This window comes from Trachurus trachurus, assembly GCF_905171665.1.
Source record: "Trachurus trachurus genome assembly, chromosome: 14".
Taxonomy (NCBI): domain Eukaryota; kingdom Metazoa; phylum Chordata; class Actinopteri; order Carangiformes; family Carangidae; genus Trachurus; species Trachurus trachurus.
Genome location: NC_139903.1, coordinates 10,076,370 through 10,096,380, shown reverse-complemented (window position 1 = coordinate 10,096,380; position 20,011 = coordinate 10,076,370). Strand labels below are relative to the sequence as shown.

Sequence of the window (20,011 nt, the reverse complement as noted above, 5' to 3'; positions counted from 1 at the left end):
CAACGGCGGCGCAACCAGACAAAATGGAAGACTGCTCTCCCAAGATACACTCAGTATTTGAGTTTTTTTGGCCAGACAGCCACTGTGCCTGTGCCTGTGCCTGTGGGTCCCTGGTGGATGAAGCTGAGTCTCTGGTCAGCTGCACCGTCACCGTCCCTGTCACTCACCCAGCTCTTGCTGCTCCTGCTGCTGACGTTTTCCTTTTTAACCCGAGCGGCTTGTCACAAACTGAGCTCTGATTACTGATTCGCATGCAAGGGAGTTCATAAGAACGGAGCCAAGCAGTCATTTGCTTTGTCGGCATGCGTGTGGACTGCAGCAGGCATTTCAATGAACATCTGAATTTTGTCACACAGCTGCCTGCCTGTCATCGAATAATCTGAAGCAGCACGGTGAGAGGTTTTTGTCATAAACTAGAGCTGAGGCCAAACATTCCCACTCTCAATTAATCTGCTGTTTATCTTATCTGTTAGTCGGTGAATCATTTAATTTATAAATCATCACAGAAAAGGCAGATGTCCAGTAAGATCTTTCTGTCCAAATTCAATTATATTTTGTTTACAGTGTTGTGAATCGACAAAACATTCAGTGCATTGAGAGTCAATTAAGCACTACAACTATTTATCTATAGGGAATAATGTGTACAATAATATCTAGTGTGTTTAATTTGTACTCCCTCTGCATTATTATTTCTGTGAGATTCAAATACAACATTATATTTTGCTGATGCTTTGTGTTGAATTTTGCACAACCTGAAAACACAATAGAGGGCGAGAAAACAGAGCTTACTGTGAATCATTAAAATGTGATCAACATCTTTATGACTTCGTTTTTAACAAACAAATTAATCTAGGGCTGCAAATGACAGATATTTGAATTATTAATTGATGAGCAAATTATGTTTTATCTATAAAATATCTTCAAATGACAAAAGAAAACAAGCAAGCAAACAATACAAAAAAAACATCTGCTTGTCTAACCCTATTAATCCACTTGATTGCTGCAATCCCTAAAAATAAATAAATAAATAAATCAGAAACTCAAATAATGGGCAAGCTGACTCAGCCTCATTTCCTCCGTGCTCAGTTTTGTTCATCAGTGAACAAGTCAAGACTGATCAGATCTGGACCAGCACTTGGAGGAGAGGATGCACAAGTCAGTCAGTCAGTCAGTCAGTCATCAGCTGCCTCTGCTATAAACAACACTGGGATCGACTTCCCCACAGATAAAGTGTCTTGTAAAGTCAATAAAAACAGCTATAATGCAATTTTAGGATCGACTTCACAATAACACACAACAGTACAGGAGGAGCACACAACTCTCCAGTCTTTGTTTGTTTACAATAACTCATAATAAAGTGTTGTAGCCTACACTTCTAACCAGACTCATGCAGCCTCTCGTGTTGCCCACTGCCCCGTGTTTCAGCACCAAACACCGGGTTTATTCCGCAAATGACCTCGGTGTGTAAACTGGGTGGAGGCGGTGGTTTAACAACACGATGATACGCCCTTCTTCCTCCAGTTCACAAAAACACCAACGTCGTCCACACGGTGTCGGTGGTGCTGTTAAATGCCCCTAGTAGCACGGCTATAGCTATAACACGAGGGAGGGAGGCAGGGAGGGAGGGAGGGAGAAGGTGAGGGGGCAAATAAATAAAGAAAGAGCAGCAGCTGGTCGCGGGTATATACAGACAGCAGCCACGGACACGGACACGCACGACTTATAAAAGCCCCACCATCTGCAAAGCGAGCGGATCTGGCTGCCCAGCAAAAAAAAAAAACACACATCCCCATCCCCGTCCCCCGCCGGCTCAACTGTCCTCTCTTTATGACAAACAAGAGGTAAACACCGACTTAACGCAGCCATGCAATATTTATGAACCAGGAAGGGAAGTGGAGCTGGTTTCTCTCCCGTGATGCCCGATATTATTATCATCCGCCAACTTGATCCTATTTGAGCTTCTTCGGGAACTCTTACCTTTATCGTGTGGTCCTCTGCTCCGTCGGTGTGGGGCGTTTCAGGCCAGGTTAGTGCTCGGTGTTTTCTGGTGTTTGGGTTTCTGGTCTGGTGTCGATGCTGCTGCTGCTGCTGCTGGTTGGTGCTGATGTTGAGCTGCGTCTCTTCGGTGTTAGCTTAAACCCTGCTGCTGCTGTATCTGCTGCTGCTGCTGCTGCTGCTGCTGCTCTCTGCCTCTGTCTGCTCGGCTTGTGGTGCTGAAGTGGACAGCGCACCGAGCAGCTCAGCTCAGCTCTGGGAACAAAAAAAAAACCCTCACACACACTGCGCTTCTCCGGCGCCGCCCGCGGCACAGCGCCTCCTGCCGGGGCGGAGGAGCCACCGCCGCGGCACAGAGCTGCAGCAGTGAGAGGGGGAGTCACGATGGATCACACAGGAGGAGCGCCACCTAGTGTGGTAGCGTTGCTTGAGTGTGTGTGTGTGTGTGTGTGTAGGCTACAATAGGTCAGTTCACTTTCTTATCTCTCTCTATTAAAGACTACATCTCTTCCTCTCTTTTCTTCTCCAACCTGAGGTTTGTCCAATTTCCCTGTTGAAAGGGTTTTCTTGGGAGTTTTTCCCTCACTCGATAATAGGGTCTAAAGGGCAGAGGATGTTGTTATGATGCTATGTAAATCCCTTTGAGACATACTGTCTGTAAAAAAAAAAAGAGCTATACAAATAAAATTGCCTTGCCTTGCCAACCGCACCGGTTTAAGCTCCCTATGACTGGTTCTGCCTGAGGTTTGTGCCTTAAAAAGGAAGTGTTTCCTCGCCACTGTTGTTTCCATGTTTGCTTGCTCTTGGTGGAAGCTGTTGGGTCTGTAAATACTCTTAAAGAGAGGGTAGACCTACTCTGTAAAATTAGATAACTTATGTTGCAAATTTGGCACTATAATAATACAAAATGCAATTATTTCTATCCTCAAAAATGCATTGCCTGTAAGAGAAGCACAGGTGTAAACAATTTAGCTGACTAATGATTAGGTCCATCAGCTGCTTCAGTTTTAGGGTCTGGGTGTGTTACACAAAGCTATTGGTAAAACATCAAGTCAAAATGTCTGCTTTATACCAGTTCGCTGAGGAGTAATGTTCTTTAAACTGTGCTAAGCTGTGCTTTCATGTGGGTTTTTATATTCAGTCCATTGAATTGTAAATGTTCACATAATTCTAGGTTTGGTGAACTTATGGTCCTGAGGAATCAAATAAAATGCTTCTTGATTACATTCCTGGAACAAAATGGCACATGGCTCTAAGCTGCCATCCTTAATTCTCATGCAATCAGTGGGTGGTATCAGTATAATGAGCCTGTGGTGGTCTACAGAGTCCACTATGAGAACCCTTGAATTTAATGTTCTTAAAATAATACAATAATCATATTTCTTATTCTCCCTTAATACTTGCAGTGGTGTGTGGCATCCCATAGAGCTGAGGATGAATGGAGTTGTAGGAGGAGGGCATATAAACTCTGAGTAAAGGTCAATAATGGAGAGCAGTGCTACACAGAAAAGATAACCTGAGATGTCAACGTAATTGAGAATAAATGCAGCTGTCGACTGATGTTAACAAATTATTTCAACAAAATGAAGCCATTTATCACAGTCACAGTAACTTACATCTCCTTACACCCATCTGAACCACTGTTGTGCCAAAAAAAAAAAAAAAAAAATCAGAGTCTGAGAAACAATCACAAATGTATATTTTAGCTGTGTTAAAACTTAATTAGAAGTCATTTTGGGGTGTACTGGGATACATTCTCTTCGCAGCTGGTGAGTTTTATTGGAATATGATTATTAACAGTCTTCTGGCTTAGTGTTGAGTCTTGAAAAGGTTTTAATCACTCTGGGCTCCCTATGACTTGTGCTCTCCTGCGCATTGTGTTGGGTTTCAGTTCAGTCCCTTTGAGTCTTGAGTTCTTCAGGGTCACATGGGGTGCATATTGTCCCGGGTGACAGGCTGTAAGGAGTTGTCCAGGGCGGCAGCAGCGTGGTGGTCGCCCTGCGTGACTGCGAGGGTGGCCTGCTCCGGCAGCAGACTGGGGTCAGTCAGAATGGCTGTGGTGGTACTGAGGAGACGGAGTGAACGCAGAACCACTGAGGGGACAAAGAAAAGACAAACCGAAGTTACAGATAATCACATATATGGCATGATAGTCAAACTGTGGATACTTCCCTGTAAAAAAAAAAAAAAATACATGGGACTCACTAGGTCTAAGGGCAGGCAGGGAGCAGTGCTGGTCCAGCCAGGACAGAGTGGATCGACACAGGTCCTCCACACTGGCAGTGGACACCATCCCATTATAGGACTCAAACAGCGGCTCGATGATGATACTGAACTGACACTGAGTTAAGGAAAGACATCTGACTCATTGAAAATAATAGCACATGAGTTCCTGAATTTTCTCCAGCAAAGTGTTTTATAGTGTTTAAAAGATAAATATAAGTCTATATATCAATAATTTTGGACTTCACACCCAGATAGAATTCATTGGCTCCTACTGCACACATTAATTCTTAAAACCTATTAAAAACAGCTCAGTAATTCAGACCAAATGCATGTCAACAACAATCCCATATTCATGGCAATAAAGGAACAGATGCAAGAATGTGGCCAGCTAATGTGTATTTGACAATAGAGCTCTATGGCACATGGGAATTATGAAAGATGGGGCTCTGGATGCACACGCTGTGCTTGTTATTGGAATAAATATAGTGTCTGTTTTGGTTTTGTTGTTTTATTTCTTGACAGTAACAGCACAATAAGAAGTATTAGAGGACACACCCAGTAAACACTGCTGTCTTCAATCTATGTAAAGAGAAAATATCCTCATGGGAAACCTGTGTTTTAATTTGGAATACTATCAGAGCAGATAAAGATAAAAGTGCAGTCTCTAGAGCAACCACTGAAAATACCTCAACATTCATGGAGATGGAACACCCTGGAGGTGTTTTTTGTGCAACACACAAGTATGATAAAAATCGTTAATCTTCTTATCTCGCCTGCAAAATAAGGACAGCAGATTAGGTGATCATCAATGGAAGAGTTATGTGATAAATTTGCATACACATTTTTTTCAATACAACACACAGACATTTGTTTTCTCTGTCTGCTTACACTGACAGGCCAGAGATTGATTATGTACTTCTTCTGAATTAAAACTCCAGTGTTAAACTTAAAGCTTTACAAAACCCCTGTTTGGCCATTTACCATATGTGCTGGACCAAAGACTGAATTTCAGAGGATGTTTTTCCTGCTACACTTTAAAAACATTATCCTTATCACTATCTGTCCAGACTGGCATAATGCTTGGCGTAATTAGCTCATTTGGATTCAAAGAGAAAGGTTTTGGGAATGAAACATAATTTGAAATTCCTCCAAAGTCTGAAGAAGCCAAATGACACTGGAGCCAAATACTGTAATGACACATGAGAAGCCCACACATGAATAGATGGGTACATTTAGTGCACAACACTTAATTATAATCCAGGCTTCTTTTTTTTAAATATAAAGTAAGTTTTCTAAAGTCATGTCTGTGGCAGTGTGATGTTCTAATTAACCTCTGGCAGATCTACATTCATAAGGATACGATCCAGAATTTCCAGTTCTGCAGAGTTTGAGCCTGAACGTACTCTCTGAACTTCTGCCTCATGTGGTCGAAGCGTTGCCGCGTGATGGGCACGCCGGTGGCCGGTAGCTGCTGCTGGCACGCACTGCATGGACAGACACACTGAGTCAACAACAGTGCCCACTACTAGAACTGACAGCATACACATTACAATCAATTATTAGACAGACTGTAGCACCGCTGTACTTCGGTTTACAAACTGCAATCAGATGAAAAGTTATTACCACCAACACGGATCTGTGCGTATGGTGACAGATTCACCACTGATGGAAAATAGAGGACATCTTTTGAATTTCATAATCACATTTTGTGATCAGTAATAAGGATTTCACCAATTTATAATGCATAATAAAATGCTTATGCATGCAGCTGTCTGCAATATTTAACAACTACAAACTGTTAACGGGTAATTGTAGACAACTTGATGCACACTGCAGATAACGTATTTATCCTCTGGTGAAAACATTTCTCTGTATTGAATACACAGTGTTCACCAACACACACACACACACACACACACACACACACACACACACACACTGGCTCAAGGTCTCACTTGATGGCAGAGTTGAGGACCTGGATTTCCTCTCTGAGTCTCTGAGCCTCCTCGTGGAGCTGAGCTCTCTCCTGCTGCATCTTACTGATGTACTCAGCCGTCTTCTGCAGTGTGGTGGCTTTGCTGATCTGTGCCAGCAGACAGAGGAATCACAACATCAGCCCCACACCACAACTATTATATACATTTCTATTATAATAAAAACAATAATAATAACAATAATTATTAAAGGTTTTTTTTCCTCTGTACTTCCAGTTAAACTGCCTCAACCTTCTGTCACATCTATCAGTGAAGCAGCTGCACATCTTGTCACAGTACCTTTATGCTTGGCTGAGAGCTGAGTGTTGTCACAAGGTTATGTAAAGTGTCAAATCCCAGTTTGATGTTGAAACGTCTCTTCTGCTCGGCTGAGATGTGAGTTATCCTCCTGGTCTCTGTTTGCTGCAGATAACACGGCTCAGTAATGTGTTCATCGCACTGAGAGTGACCCGATGGGCCAACATTGACTTTTCTAGACTTTTCACATATCCAGCTCTCAACAACTCAAACTTGATATACTGTATGTATATTTATAAAAAGAAAAGTGCCACATTGTTCTGTTTCACCAGACTGAATGAGACAGTATGTCCTACCTTACTTGATTCTATTTTTCCATGTCCTGAGAAGCCCGACTGTGGGGACTCGGGGTTGGAGATTTTGTCTAAAGGGTTGGGTGGTGACGTTCGACCAGGATGTTCTGGAAAATTCACTGAGACAAACAAAGATAATAACATTTACTTAAAACATTTCCAGGTAAACTACATGGCATCCAGATCTTCACATCTTTATACACAAATAATTTACATGTACTTCAAAATCTCTCCAGGATGTGATTTGAATAACGTCATCAGCCATGTCTGTTTACTATGGTTTTGAATACCTTAAGTTTTTCCTTTTTTTTTTTTTTTTTTTTCGTTAGATCCAGACAGAACTGATGAGAATAAAAAAACAAAATAAAATCCAACCCCCCTATGTGTTGAATGATGTTCCCATTTTCACTCAGACACCATGCTGTGTGGCTGTGTGCTGTTTGATAAGTATGGAGCTTCGGAAGTCACAAAAAGTAGAAAATAATAAGACAAGCCAAAGAGAAACAAACAGCTATTTAATGTTCTTTAAACCTGCAATCAGTCGGTAAGAGCAGGGAAAAAAAGCTTTTTATTTTTCTATTGACCATAAATTTTCCAATTTTATTTTGGTCTCAGCGACAGCAACAGTCAGTTATTGATCTGCATGTGTTACCTATCTCTCCTCTACACTTCACTACATTTGAATGAATTACTGTATTATTTTATTTTTGACTTCTCTGATAACTTGCCATTTCAGTCTTCCAAATGCAGTAGATAATAACAAACCACAAGCTTGGTCCTAATTACTAGTTTCTATGTTATGCCTGTAGACTAATAAACTTTAAAATGAATAATAACTTAACTGTTGAGGTTGTGTTGCACAAATATATTTTATTTTTTATGAGTGTGACTATTAAACACTTGTTCACTTCTCTTGTTGGTGTTGTCAGTTTTTGCTGAACTATTAATTTACATATAGCGACTAGAAGATGCCCTCTGAGGCTCAACAGAGTGTATGCTGCAGTATCAGCATGGTGCACTACATACATGAAACATTTTTAACTTGCCAACATCCCTGAAATGTCCTCCAGTGTATTTCTTGATTAGATGCATTTGCAAAAGTGTGTAGCACAACCAGTTACATATAAAACGATTATCATTACCAGTTAGGGTGCTCCTGTCTGTGCCATAGAGCTGCACGGGAGATAGTTTCTCAGTCTTTGGAATGAGGAGAGTTGTGCCGGTGGGTGTGGAGCCATGGGCGAGTATGGTCGACACCGCCAAACCTCTGGAGGTGCTGGCGTGGGGTCCGCTGTGCAGAGGTGTCAACACTGGGATCCCTGCAGGCCAGCCAGCTCCATGCTGCTGCTGCTGCTGTTGTGATGAAGCTCCTCCAACATGTGCACTGCTCCCTGACTGTTTAACAAAACACAGCAACAAAAAGCATTTAGACATTTTTAGTTTGGTTTTAACTCTTTTCCTTGGAAAATCATTAAATTCAATAAGTGAGTCTAACAGAACTGTCAGAAAACCTTGAGAACACTTCATCACTGTTAATTTCTTTACTTCAAGTCAGGTTAGTTGAACAGCAGAGGCCACTGGAGCACAGAAAATCAAGTTTTCAGCTTTAGTAAACAAGCTTTTATGATTATCTTTAGCAATTACAGTAAAGCTGAAATTACAGTGAACCAAAGTTTTTTAAACCTGGTCTTTAATTTAGATGGTCTTAACCAAGGATCCCACAGGTCCTACTGCAAACTTAAAATGAAAAATGCTGCAAAATCATTTTCCCCCATTTAAATCTTTTTTTTTTGTCTTCTGACCTTATTCAAACCTCACGATGATGTACATCCCTGTTAGATACAGCGAATTGAGAAATTTGCTGTAAATCCATATCTACACCACCCCACCCAGGTGTTGCCAGGGGAACTGAATCTGACACTTGTGCCTCAATTTCAATTGTGACTGTTGAAGTTTAAAAAACACTGAATAACAAATGTGTCTCAGCAGGTTCATCACTTTTTCATCATTTAATTGCCTAAAATTTCAATAGCAATAGATTTCAATAGTAAGAGTGAGTGCGACACAGAGAAGACGATACTGTATGATGCAAATGCCAATGGGTTGGGTTTAGATGCTGCGCTGAGCCAGTCACTGTTTCAGAACTTGTTGTGATACTAACGGACGGACTCACCGCAGAGCTGGGCGATGTTGACCTCTGACCTTTGGCGGTCCCTAGAGTGGTATCAAATCCCAGCGCCGGCTTCCCTGAAACCACAGAAAACAAATAGTCGTATTCTGACAGAAGCACGACTCCACTCATCTCTGATTAGTAACTGATGTTAAAAGACAGAACAAGGGGAGAACTCACGTTCCCGAGCGCCGGAGGAGAGCAGCTTAGCGAGGCAGCTAGTGGGTGTGGGGGCAGGTGAGTGGGGGCCAGGCAGAGCTACAGAGGCACTAACTGTCCTCACCCCTCCTGTCTTTTGCTTGTGCTTCCCTCTGACTCCTGTGACAGCCACCTGCTCCGGGACTGAGAAGCAGTGAGACGCGGTGACAGAGGGCAGCGCTGCCTGAACCGGGTCGGACACGGCGGCTGGGTAACTGAGAGAGTGGAAGGGAATCTGGGAGTATGTGTCCCCTGTGTGAGGGAAGGCGTGGGAGGCTTGGTGCGCAGCAGAGCCCTGGGCCCCTGCGGTGGAGGCGGTGTGGGTGATGACAGACGAGGTCACATTGGTGGTTGTGTAGTAGCCAAACTTGTGGCACGGCAGCGGGTACAGGAAAGGAACACTTGCGGAGGGCGGCTGCTCGATGCTGGTGGTGAACGCCAAGGAAACAGGTGGATCTGGGAACGACTGATGTCCGTACGGCATGGCTCCTGATATGATGCTGGTTGTGTGGTATTCGCTGCAGTCCTCACCGGGCCTGGTCGGGTCAGGCTGGGCGTTGGATGAGGAGGGCTGGGGTAAACTGTCAGACGACAGATTAGGCTGGAAAAGAAAGTTTCAGTCTATTTTTAGGCCACTGATTAAAAATCTGTGCAATTAGTCGCTAATGAAATTCTTCCGCAGCGATGCGTCTCGCGAGCAGGAGGAGCTGTTAACAGCAGCAGTACCTGAGCCAGCTGGCTGTCGATCAGGAGCTGAGGAGCCGTTATGACGGGGGAGGGAGCTGGAGCGAACGCTGTGCTGGATGAGCTCTCAAAATAGCCACAGTCAGCGAAACCAGTCTGCTCAGAGGGCTGGGCCCTGTAGTTCATAAAGACATCTGAGAAAAGCACACGTGCTGTTAATCAAAGTGTCAGTTATAAAGGAACTCACAGCACTGACGCAGCTGGAAGGAAAGAGATGATTAAAAGTCTCAAACTCCATCAGGGTCTGTAAAGGAGGAATCCTGATGTGTAATGTTCCTATCTATAGAAGTGACATCATCTCAGTCCACAAAAATACTGGAAAATCTACATCATTCATTCATACATTCATTCATGTAACCAGTTTATATTTTCATATCACTCTATTAGTATAAACTTAAATCTTCAAACAAAAACAAAAAACAGTTTTGAAACTGTGATTAAATCATAATATAAACACATTGCTCATTTACTGAGGCTATTTTTACTGGGCTCTGACATCATGTAATTTATTGCAGTGGTTCTCAAAGAGGGGCCTGGGGCTCTCTGAGGTCCTTGAGGGGATTCCCAGCAAAAATGAGAACAACCTATTTTCACTGTAATGAAATGTATATAATATAGTATATACTATATATAATGAAACTGTACAGAAACTATAGCTGTTTATGTTCTGTAATCATTACAGTCGGTCTGCAGTTCGATCTCACACTCATGACGTCATTTTAGAAATTCAAAGCACTAAACAGCTAAACAACTTAGCAACATACAGCAAAAATAATAAGAGTTTCTTGCTAAAACTTAGACGAAAAGGTTCACTGCTTTAATATTTGTTCAGTGTTGACTGTATTAAAATGAATTAGGTTTGCTCAAAAAATGTATACATAAATGCAGGTGATTCCACTTTTTGTGCCATTGTATGTTTACAGCTAACAGCTGGTTAGCGTAGCTTACCATGAATTATATACAAACAGCTGGACTATGTAAACCTCTGGTATTGTGGGAATTTTATTCGTGATATCCTCTCCTGCCTGTAATCTCATATTTAATAGACAACTAGAGTAGCACTGATTATCTAGGCAAGAAAAGAAATAACTCTTTTTCCACATGAACCATTTCTTGATGAATAGTCACGACTTAATAGGCAAGAATTAAAGTCATTGCTATGAAAATAAAATGCATTTGTTTTAGATCTTCAAACAGTTTGGGTTTGATTTGATGAGACTTGATTTAAGACACAAAAAAAATACAGAGATGAAAAAACATAACTCAAAAGTTTATGGTGTGACAATGAAATGTGTCTGTGGCCGGCTGCCGACTGTGATTCAAAACAGTTTCTCTACATCTGACGTTACTCAGTTCGAACCAGGTTTTGATCTTTGTGGAGCCGAGCACCAATCATTAACACGTATTCAGAATCCGGCACGAGACAAGCGTTACATAAACAACACAGCACAATGTGTTGCACAACTTGCGAATACATACCAGGGTCGTGTATGTGTTTTCATCTCAGTAAGGAGAAACTACTGGCACAGCACGGCACGGCGCGCTGCCTCAGACGAGTGATCTGTGATCTGGAGCGCTGAGGAAGACTCTGAATACATTTGATGCATGGCAGTGTGACTCTGACAGACACACACCAGCTCCCCGGACCTTGTGACCAAACGAGAGGCAGACAGCTGATCCCTCAGGACACTGCCAATGCTGTGTCCTGGAGCTACACACGCACACACATATTACAACAGTGGGCAGCAGGTTGTTTGTGTGTTACAAAGGCTGACTTGTAGCCAGAGGGCTGCTGGATTGCTTCACTGAAAGTAACACACAGGCCAAAACAACCACAGTCATTATGCCCCTGAGCGAGGAACTAAACTCCAACCTGCTTGCTCCCTCCAGTGCGAGGCTTGTCTGCTGTCTGTGTCTGGCTGCGGGCTAGCTGTTTGCACTCGAGATGAGCAGCCTGAGGCAGAAAAATATTCCACTGCCTCTCACACTCCAAAGGATGTATCAACGAGTATTATCTTTTATGAGGATTCAGGAGTCACAGTGAATTATGCTGCGCCAAAATAAAACTTTTTCCGAGTGGGTCTTTAGGACTCGATTAGATTAACTGTTCTTCACCGAAACATTAAATGAACCCTGAATTCAGTCACTGTCGCTGTCACTGTAAGCGACCACTTTCATATTTCATATCGTCATTTCATGCATCATGGTAAAAAACCTGATTACAGCCGCTTGAATTAATAATCCTCACTTGAAAAGTCCACATGTTTCAGGACTCAAGCAGAGAGCCTCCAGAGTTAGTGTTGAAGAAGGAAATTCTACCATCTCCCAGCCCATCATTTTGTTTTATCCACTGGTTTCAGAGCCAGGGCTCATGTTTAAACACATCCTCTTCCACTTCCCTTTTCTCCCAGCTCAAACCTGCCTTTGACCCCCCTCTAACCTCTGAGGACCAAATAATAAATTGCAAACACAGCACTAGATCTAGGAGTGCCTTGTTTGATGCAATACCCATCAGGAACACATACAGTGTATAGTATAGTAATGAAGTGTAATTTATTTTATCATTATTCTTTCTTTTAATATTTGTTGCTGTGTCTGAGCGGGAAGAGAGTCTGTGAGGATAAGTGCCAAGAATTGTGAATTTTACACCAAGGCACAAACCTTGAGACGTCCTTGAGTTCAGACATTTTCTATCTGCCATAATTTCTACACTGACCCAAGCACACGCGTATCACAGTGTTATTGAATAATTAACTATGGCAAACAAAGATTAGCTGATACCAGATGAAAAAGCAACAAAACCAATAGGAAATATTGATCTGCTGCCATTCTGACAATATGTGTAGAAGACAGACAGACAGACAAGAAGAGAGTACCTGGTATATCCATGAAATCATCGAGGTTGGGCTGCAGTGGAGTCAGGCCTGGCTGGATTATATCAGCGTTGCTAGTGTACGCTGAGGAGGAAAAGAAGGAAGAGTGCACAATAAAGAAAAACGTGAGTGCATTTGTCAGTGTGTGTGTGAGTGTGTGTGTGTGCCTTTCGTCCTTGGGAATTTCCTTATTTGTAGGCTAGGTTCCTTTGGCTGACTGTCCAACCCATGTGACCACCAGTTACACCAAGTGATGAAAATGTGGCAGTGAAAAAAGACTTTCACTATGAGATTAAAGGAATATTTCAACATTTTACAATATACACGTATGATGATTCTGTTTCTTGCTGGGAGTTAGACAAAAAGGTCCACTGCTTGTTCAGTGACTGTAAATTAAGTTTGCTCAGATAGATTTATACATAAATGCAGGTGATTCCACTTAACTTTTCGTGCCATTGTATGTTTACAGGCAGCTAAGAGCTGGTTAGCATAGTTTACCATGAATTATATACAAACAACTGTGTAAACCTCTGGTATTATGGAGGTATATTCCACATGAACCATTTCTTGATTCATAGTCACAATTTAGGCAAAAACGTCAAAGTCATTGCTATGAAAATAAAATGCATTTGTGTTAGATCTTTAAAACTGTTTGGGTTCGATTTGATGAGACTTGATTTAAGAGAAACTCAAAATACAGAGATGAAAAAACTTAATTCAAAAGTTTATGGTGTGACAATGAAATTTGTAAAACTGGTTTTCAGGAGCTTTAAAACATTGAATATGACATATATCCAAACACTGGATTTTACATCTCATTATACTAGATTATACATCAAATCCATAGATATAAGACTCATCTGTCTTATGCTGTATCAGATCAGACGCATATCTAATCATAGTATAAAAATGGGATTATAGATAGAGTATGGAGATAGGGATTAAGCTTCAGCCAAATGATGCATCCACATAATAAATTAAGACATGCCCTAATCATATCATGAAGCCCACAGACGACCAATTGTTTATCCTTACTCTCAACCACCTTTTGCCTTTTTGACCTGTATTTTTTTTTTTTTTGCTCAGTTGATTTTGAGCTGTGCATCTGAAAGTCAATCTGCAGACTTCAAAGTGCAGACTACTCACTGTTGTGCCGGTCACTGGCCCAGGGACATGGCTTCTGAGTCATGGTGAACAGAGTGTCAGAGATGTCAGACAGAAGGCAGTCCAGGTCAAACATGTGGGCCTCCACCGGTGCAGCTTCAGGCTGCTGGTACATCTGATTGGACCATTTCTCCAGCTTGGCCTGGCACGACTGACCCTTGAGCGAAGCAGCCACAGATCAAAACACTTCACAGGACCAACTTCTCTAAAAACAACAAACTGAGTCAATCCTTGATGTATCCATTAGAGGGCTCCCTACAAACAGCGCTGAAGAGGCCTGGATGGAAAGTGATGCATGGATGGCAGCTGGTTTCCCTACATGTATACATCCAGAACTTAGGTCTGTAGCAACTAAATGCTGCATGACACGCTAAGATACTCAATAACTTCTTAGTCTTGAGCAAAATGAAAATACAACTCAACACAATGCCAAAGTTTTCCAAGTGTCCTTTCCTCCTTGAAACCTTGAAAGGGGGGAAAAAAACTCAGAACACAGAAAATGAAGCTCTAGCCTTGGTCCTTTCTCTCCGTCTGAGATGCTTTACTTCACCCTGATCTTCTTTCTTTGCTCCTCCACTTCTAAGTGTGAAGCCACATTTATAGGGAAGCCCAGACCGCGCCGGAAACTGTTTTGATTACGTCTAAGCTCACGACATGCCCCTTTGTAATTTATTTATTTACCTCTTGATTTGTTTTTTTTTTGACGGAGAATATAAGTGAGTACAAGTAAAATGAGGTAAGATTGTTGTGTGCATATGCATATGTGTGTATGTGTTTGTGTGTGGTTAGAGTGCATGATGAAAAAGCACTTTGACATATTGTTCAAAAACACTAGCCCCTTACAGGTTATCATTATGTCGGCTTTGTTCACTTCGTTATTTTGATGTCTCATCATTTCAATAAGAGCAGCAGCCTTTTGTCCCTGACCTAATTCTGGCAGTCACATTCACGTGCAGGGAAACAGAAAGACCTGGGGCCACTGACAACCCAGAGCAACCGACCAACCAACCAAAACAACCACGAGTGCCTACAAATTTCTCATTTCCGATAGGCATCATTTACATTTTTTGAGGGCTTTCCTGCAACTAGATGGCACACTGCATTAAATTTAACCTTGAATGCTTCAGTGTTGCAATGTGAGATAAGATGAGATGAGATGATAGTGACAAGATGAAATTAAAGGTCCCATATTTGAACTTTTTCATTCTTAAATAATTAAATTTTATGTTGTGTTCTGATCCTCAAAACAATTTATTCATAGTTTAAAATACCAACAAGCATCTCTATGTAGTGTCTCGAGCTACGAGAGGAGTCTCTGAGTCTCTCTTCTGATTGGTTGACTTTTAATTACTGTTAATACAGAAGAGCATTTTTCTGTTGACCATTGCACTGTGTTAATATAACACCTAGACCTAAAAGAAACATATGGGAATTGGGAACTAACACCAATAAAGATTATACTGTTTGTCTTTAAAGCACTGGCCACTTCACACATTTCACCCAATATCACAAAAAACTGAAGACTGAAGACCCAAGAGCCCAATTTATGCTGCAGCTTTTATAATCAATTGCAAATGATCGCACAGCTGCACCTTATACAGTGGCCTCTGTGTTTGTGTGTGAATATAATTACTGACTGGCTGATGGTACCAGATGAAAACTCAGGGAACCACCAGTGTTCATCCCCTGGGAACCATGAATTTCTACACGAAACACCTTGACAACATCTCCAACAGTTGTTGTTGGGATATTTCAGTCTGGATCAATCGACCAATCAACCGACAGGCCACTGGTGGCCTGGCTACTGTGCTCATTGGTTGCTCAGTCCACACCCCCCTGCTGGAGCACAGTTTCCTGCTCAGGCCTTTATTTATGACTTGATCAGGAGCCTGGCAACTTAGTTTCACTCCTGGGTTTTACGAGGGCTGACAGTATGTGATAGATTTGCACACAAACACACTTGTGAAAATTTGATGCCTGGAGTAAGTTGATGAAGCTGCCCTAATCAGACTGTTAAATATTTCTTGAAAATAAGGGAAAATGCTCAAATAATAAAGCCAGTTAAATTCTAAATGAGGCCTTGAGAGCTGGAAACCGTTATATGACATAAACAAACAGTACAATAACAACCTGGTAGTGAGGTGTTTTTTTCCTCAGCCACAATAAACTGTTAAGTCAGAGGCGAGATAAGACTTTAGGAACATTGAGCATAAAAAGCTGGTTTAGTGATCTTTGACCTGTCAGCTATGTGCTGATATGTGCCCTTTCAAGTGCCGCACAATACAATAAACAACCTGAGCAACAGACGGCCAATCGGACACAGTCTTATCATTCCGGTGGTCTTCATTTTGACCTGTGAAAACGAGGGCTTGCAGTGACACAGAAAAGCTGAATAAAAACAGGTTAAAGCTGATGACAGAGGTGGCATGAGGAATAGTAGGCTGGCCCTGACTTGCAAGGCCACATTTCACATTCTGTGAATACTATCATGAATGAGGTGCTTCCCCAGAGTCCCACCTTCTCTTTCTGCCTTTCTCCTCTTTTGCTCCTGATCTTTTGTTTGTTTCTGCCTCCGTGACGTCACGCTCGACGCACAAAGTAGGTCAGATTTGATTAAATGACATTAAATTCTGCAGCTATTTCACTTGAATAAAGATAAAGCCTGGAGAGGAGTTAGAGGTGATGTCGCCACTGGCAACCAAAATGCGTCAGTTGCCGAAAAATGTCAGACCAAGTTGTTTCCTCTCTGTCCCTCTCTCGTTAACCAGGGGAGGCTAAATCAAGGCACTAAAAATAGTCACTTGGAAAACAATGATGATATTGAAATGCATTCAGGAGTAAACAATGCTAGCAGGTCACCAACACGCACACACACACACACATACACTGAAGGCTGGGTCAGTCAGTCAACTCCAGGCTCCAAAAGTCAAAATCAATACTTGTCTTCATTAGTGTGTTTTCAATTCATATATAGAAAGATAGACACCGTTAAGGCTGTTAAAGAGGGACTTGTCTTTTTCTTACCTCTTGTAGCATTGATAGAATATCATCTTTCTTTTTCTGAAGCTGGAAAGAAAAAGAAAAGAAAATGTGAAATTCATCTGAAAATCAACACGACTACGAGTCATAATAGCAGCAGTGCTGTTAACCATGTTCATGCTATCATTTGATAACTACTGTAGTATGAAACACAACATTCAACTGTGGATGATGGTGTTGCTGGTTTTTTAACATAAACTAATTGTTATAATGATTATAGATTCAGAATCTTATGATGATGGTGGAAATCAGCACAGTGATTTTACGGTTTATCCTCAGGAGCACAAGAATGTTCGGACCCAATCTGGGCCACATTTTACAGCAACCAACCGAAAACAGTTGCTGAGACATTATACTCCAAAGTCATTAGGATATATCATCTGGCAAAGGTGAAAAATATACCAAAAAAATGACATTTTGCATTGTGTAAAATCTGAGTTCTCACCCTCTTCTTGTAGTAAATCCTCCACTTGTGATACTCCTTGATCACAACCTCAATTCTTCTCTTCCAGTAGCTGCCCTCTAATACAATCGCCTGTTTACACCAAGCAGAAAATAACAAGCATGAGACAAATCGCACACATCTGCTTGAACTCAGCAACATAAACAATAATGTGTCAGGTAAATTTGAATAAATGTGCACCGCTTTGATTAAAAATTAATTCTCCTACAGCACAAATGACTCACTTCAGGCTTTCGATGCGCATCAGCCTCCGAGCCCTCCAGCGGGGTGACGAACCCGCACACTGAGCTCTTCCTCTTCTCCACATCTAAACACAGGAGACACAGAGCGAAACAAAGCTTTATGCTTGCTGCATGTCTTTATGAATGCAGTTATGATTTGTCTGTTATGTTTTTCCAGTTGCTGCTGCTGCATTATCCACTCATGTCTTTTTTCATCATGAGTGGAGAGATGTGAGTAGGAGCAGATGTAGAGCGGAGACTCACACTGAATGAACCATGCTCTCCAGATTGCATTGTTCAGACGGATCTTATCCCTCCACAGCAGCCGTAGACCCTTAAAAGACTTCCACTTTGGTGAGACTATCTTACCACTGCAAAACAGAAAAGGCAGGCATGGTTTTGTAGAGAAATCTACATATATTTGATTTCTTTATGGACAATGTGTGACTTTAAATAAAGGGACAGGCATGCAGAAGTGACAAGATACTCTCAAGAAGAAAAAAAAGACACAGTGGAAAAAACAATTAGTGGCCTGACTGCCACCTTTGCTGGAAACCTGTCCTGATTTTGAATGATTGTGCCCAATCAGCTTATACTTTGACGGCCTGTTTGCGCTTTTTTCCAGTGTCCCTGGGCGTGCTGAGTGCTGAGAAGAGGCCTCACAATGTGAAGTGTTTGGGGAGTTGCTAGGAAGCCAGAGGGAATCACTTTCAACATGGTTTTAATGGAGTGATGTTGCTGCATGTCACACACTCAAAAACAGCAGCGACAGCATATCATTGACAAAACCTTGTCAGGAGACAAACTAATTAACGCATGTCTGGTTAATCACAAATCGCTGTTTGCACAAATATTTTCTACCTGGTCTACATAAAAGTGTTTATGTCGTGCATGTAAAGCTTTTAAATTATTATTTTTTTTAAGTTATTTTCACATGATTCAGATAAAATCTATAAATTTAATGTTGTTATGTCCTTAATGTAGAATGTGGAGGTCTGACTTCACTGGTAAACATCCTTGCCTCGGGATTTATTGCGCAACTATCACAAAACTATAAAAAGTAAAATAACAAAAAAATTGGCACAGAGAGCCATGTCGGGAAAATATCAGTCAGGGCAAAGGTTGATGACAAACAAGTTGGTAAAGCAGAACTGATATTTTTCTTCCTTTGCAGGGTTTGCTCCAGAAATGTGTCAAAAAGATAAAAGAAACTGGGACTATTCTAATGTCAAACACCAATTTAAAAACAATAAAAGTAAATGTAAATTGAGATGTTGTATATTTCCACTTACAATGTGTAATAATAGATTATAACAGAGGTTAAAATCTTAACTTTTTTCATAAAAATCTGGGGCATCATCTCAGGATCCTCTCTCCTCTACCTGAGTTACACTGTAATCTGTCCAGTGCAGCCAACTGGAATCAAAGTCCAGTTTTCAGTGAAGACTTTCCAAGCTGTTGCACAAGACTCTGCAAAAACACTCCTTTCAACCCATCCGCTCATTCACCAAACCTTAACTTCACCTCAATACTTTTAAAAGGGAAATCTGCTGAAAGATTGCCTGATAGTTTAACATGGAGCTCTCTGAGTAAACACTTGTGTGGCTCTCAAAAAACACGTGTAACTGCGTGTGTAGTGTACAGGGGAGGATCACAGCAGGGGAAAGTAGGCTACATCTTATCAATTATAGGTTTCAGGCTGGTTTGTTAAATTAGTTTGTTGCTGTGAGTTTCACCCAATGTGCAGGTTCATTCCTACAAGTGAAAGGAGTAACCAGAAGTCACATTAAAAAGCAGCTAAAGTGAGCAGAGGTGGTTTTTAAACTGTGTGTGACAGGACCCACCTGTAGGCCAGGGACATACACTCAAACAGGCGGGTCAGAGTGGGGTCGATGCTCAGGCTTCCGGAGCTGAACGGCCCGTACCGGTAAGTCTGGCACCAGGTCCTGTTCACCGTGTCAAAGTCATATCTCCTCAGAGAGCCGCCGCTTTTCCTCCTGCGCTGCACCGAGTCGCTGTGGGGCGACGACACCATGAAGTGTCCGCTGTGGATCACCTGTTTGCCGGGGAAACAGCCGGCGAACGGTTCGGCGCCGCAGGCCGTCCGAGCGGGCTCTGCCTCCGGTTCAGAGTCCGAGTCCGAGGAGTCCTGGTGGAGCCGGCTCTGCCCCGCTGGACAAACTCCCCCTTTCCCCGCCATGCTGCGTTTTCATTCAGTATTGACTTTATCCTCCAGCAGCGGCACACGGTGAACTCTCTCCTCGGATGACTCCTCCCCTGCTTTCTTCAGATGGTCCAGTGTTTCTTCAGCCAAGCCGCTGTCTGCTCACATCT

The 20,011-nt window shown here is 42.0% G+C and overlaps 2 protein-coding genes across 7 annotated transcripts in view; both read right to left on the bottom strand.

The window, feature by feature from the left end:
* Positions 1-2,162, bottom strand: part of srrm3 (serine/arginine repetitive matrix 3) — a 70,935-nt gene extending 68,773 nt beyond the window's left edge. For all 5 annotated transcript variants that reach the window (XR_014595918.1, XM_083986380.1, XM_083986378.1 and 2 more), the window contains exon 1: positions 1,978-2,162. The gene's annotated coding sequence lies outside the window, so the exon portion shown is untranslated. The remainder of the gene's footprint in view (positions 1-1,977) is intronic.
* A 1,412-nt stretch (positions 2,163-3,574) lies between these two features.
* On the bottom strand, positions 3,575-20,011 carry mlxipl (MLX interacting protein like). Of its 2 annotated transcripts, none has more exons than XM_083986868.1 (17): positions 19,522-20,011; positions 17,942-18,048; positions 17,681-17,763; positions 17,439-17,528; positions 16,979-17,020; positions 13,937-14,111; positions 12,794-12,874; positions 9,900-10,051; positions 9,156-9,774; positions 8,979-9,052; positions 7,948-8,200; positions 6,809-6,924; positions 6,495-6,617; positions 6,177-6,304; positions 5,582-5,705; positions 4,201-4,330; positions 3,575-4,088 (listed from the first exon to the last, which is right to left on the bottom strand). In XM_083986868.1, exons 1-17 carry the CDS (start codon positions 19,875-19,877, stop codon positions 3,919-3,921), a joined length of 2,823 nt encoding a protein of 940 aa, XP_083842994.1. In that variant the 5' UTR covers positions 19,878-20,011; the 3' UTR covers positions 3,575-3,918. The 2 variants fall into 2 exon arrangements, with proteins under 2 accessions (XP_083842994.1, XP_083842995.1); XM_083986869.1 differs by having other exon boundaries at positions 13,937-14,105.

Excerpts from the sequence above, each read along its gene's own strand:
- mlxipl (XM_083986868.1), bottom strand. The coding sequence starts at position 19,877 with ATGGCGGGGAAAGGGGGAGTTTGTCCAGCGGGGCAGAGCCGGCTCCAC. Across the intron at positions 14,112-16,978 it reads TTCTATCAATGCTACAAGAG|GGTCAGTCGTGCCAGGCCAA; the intron begins GTAAGAAAAAGA and ends GCTTCGCTCAAG. Across the intron at positions 6,305-6,494 it reads GCTCTCAGCCAAGCATAAAG|ATCAGCAAAGCCACCACACT; the intron begins GTACTGTGACAA and ends CTGCTGGCACAG.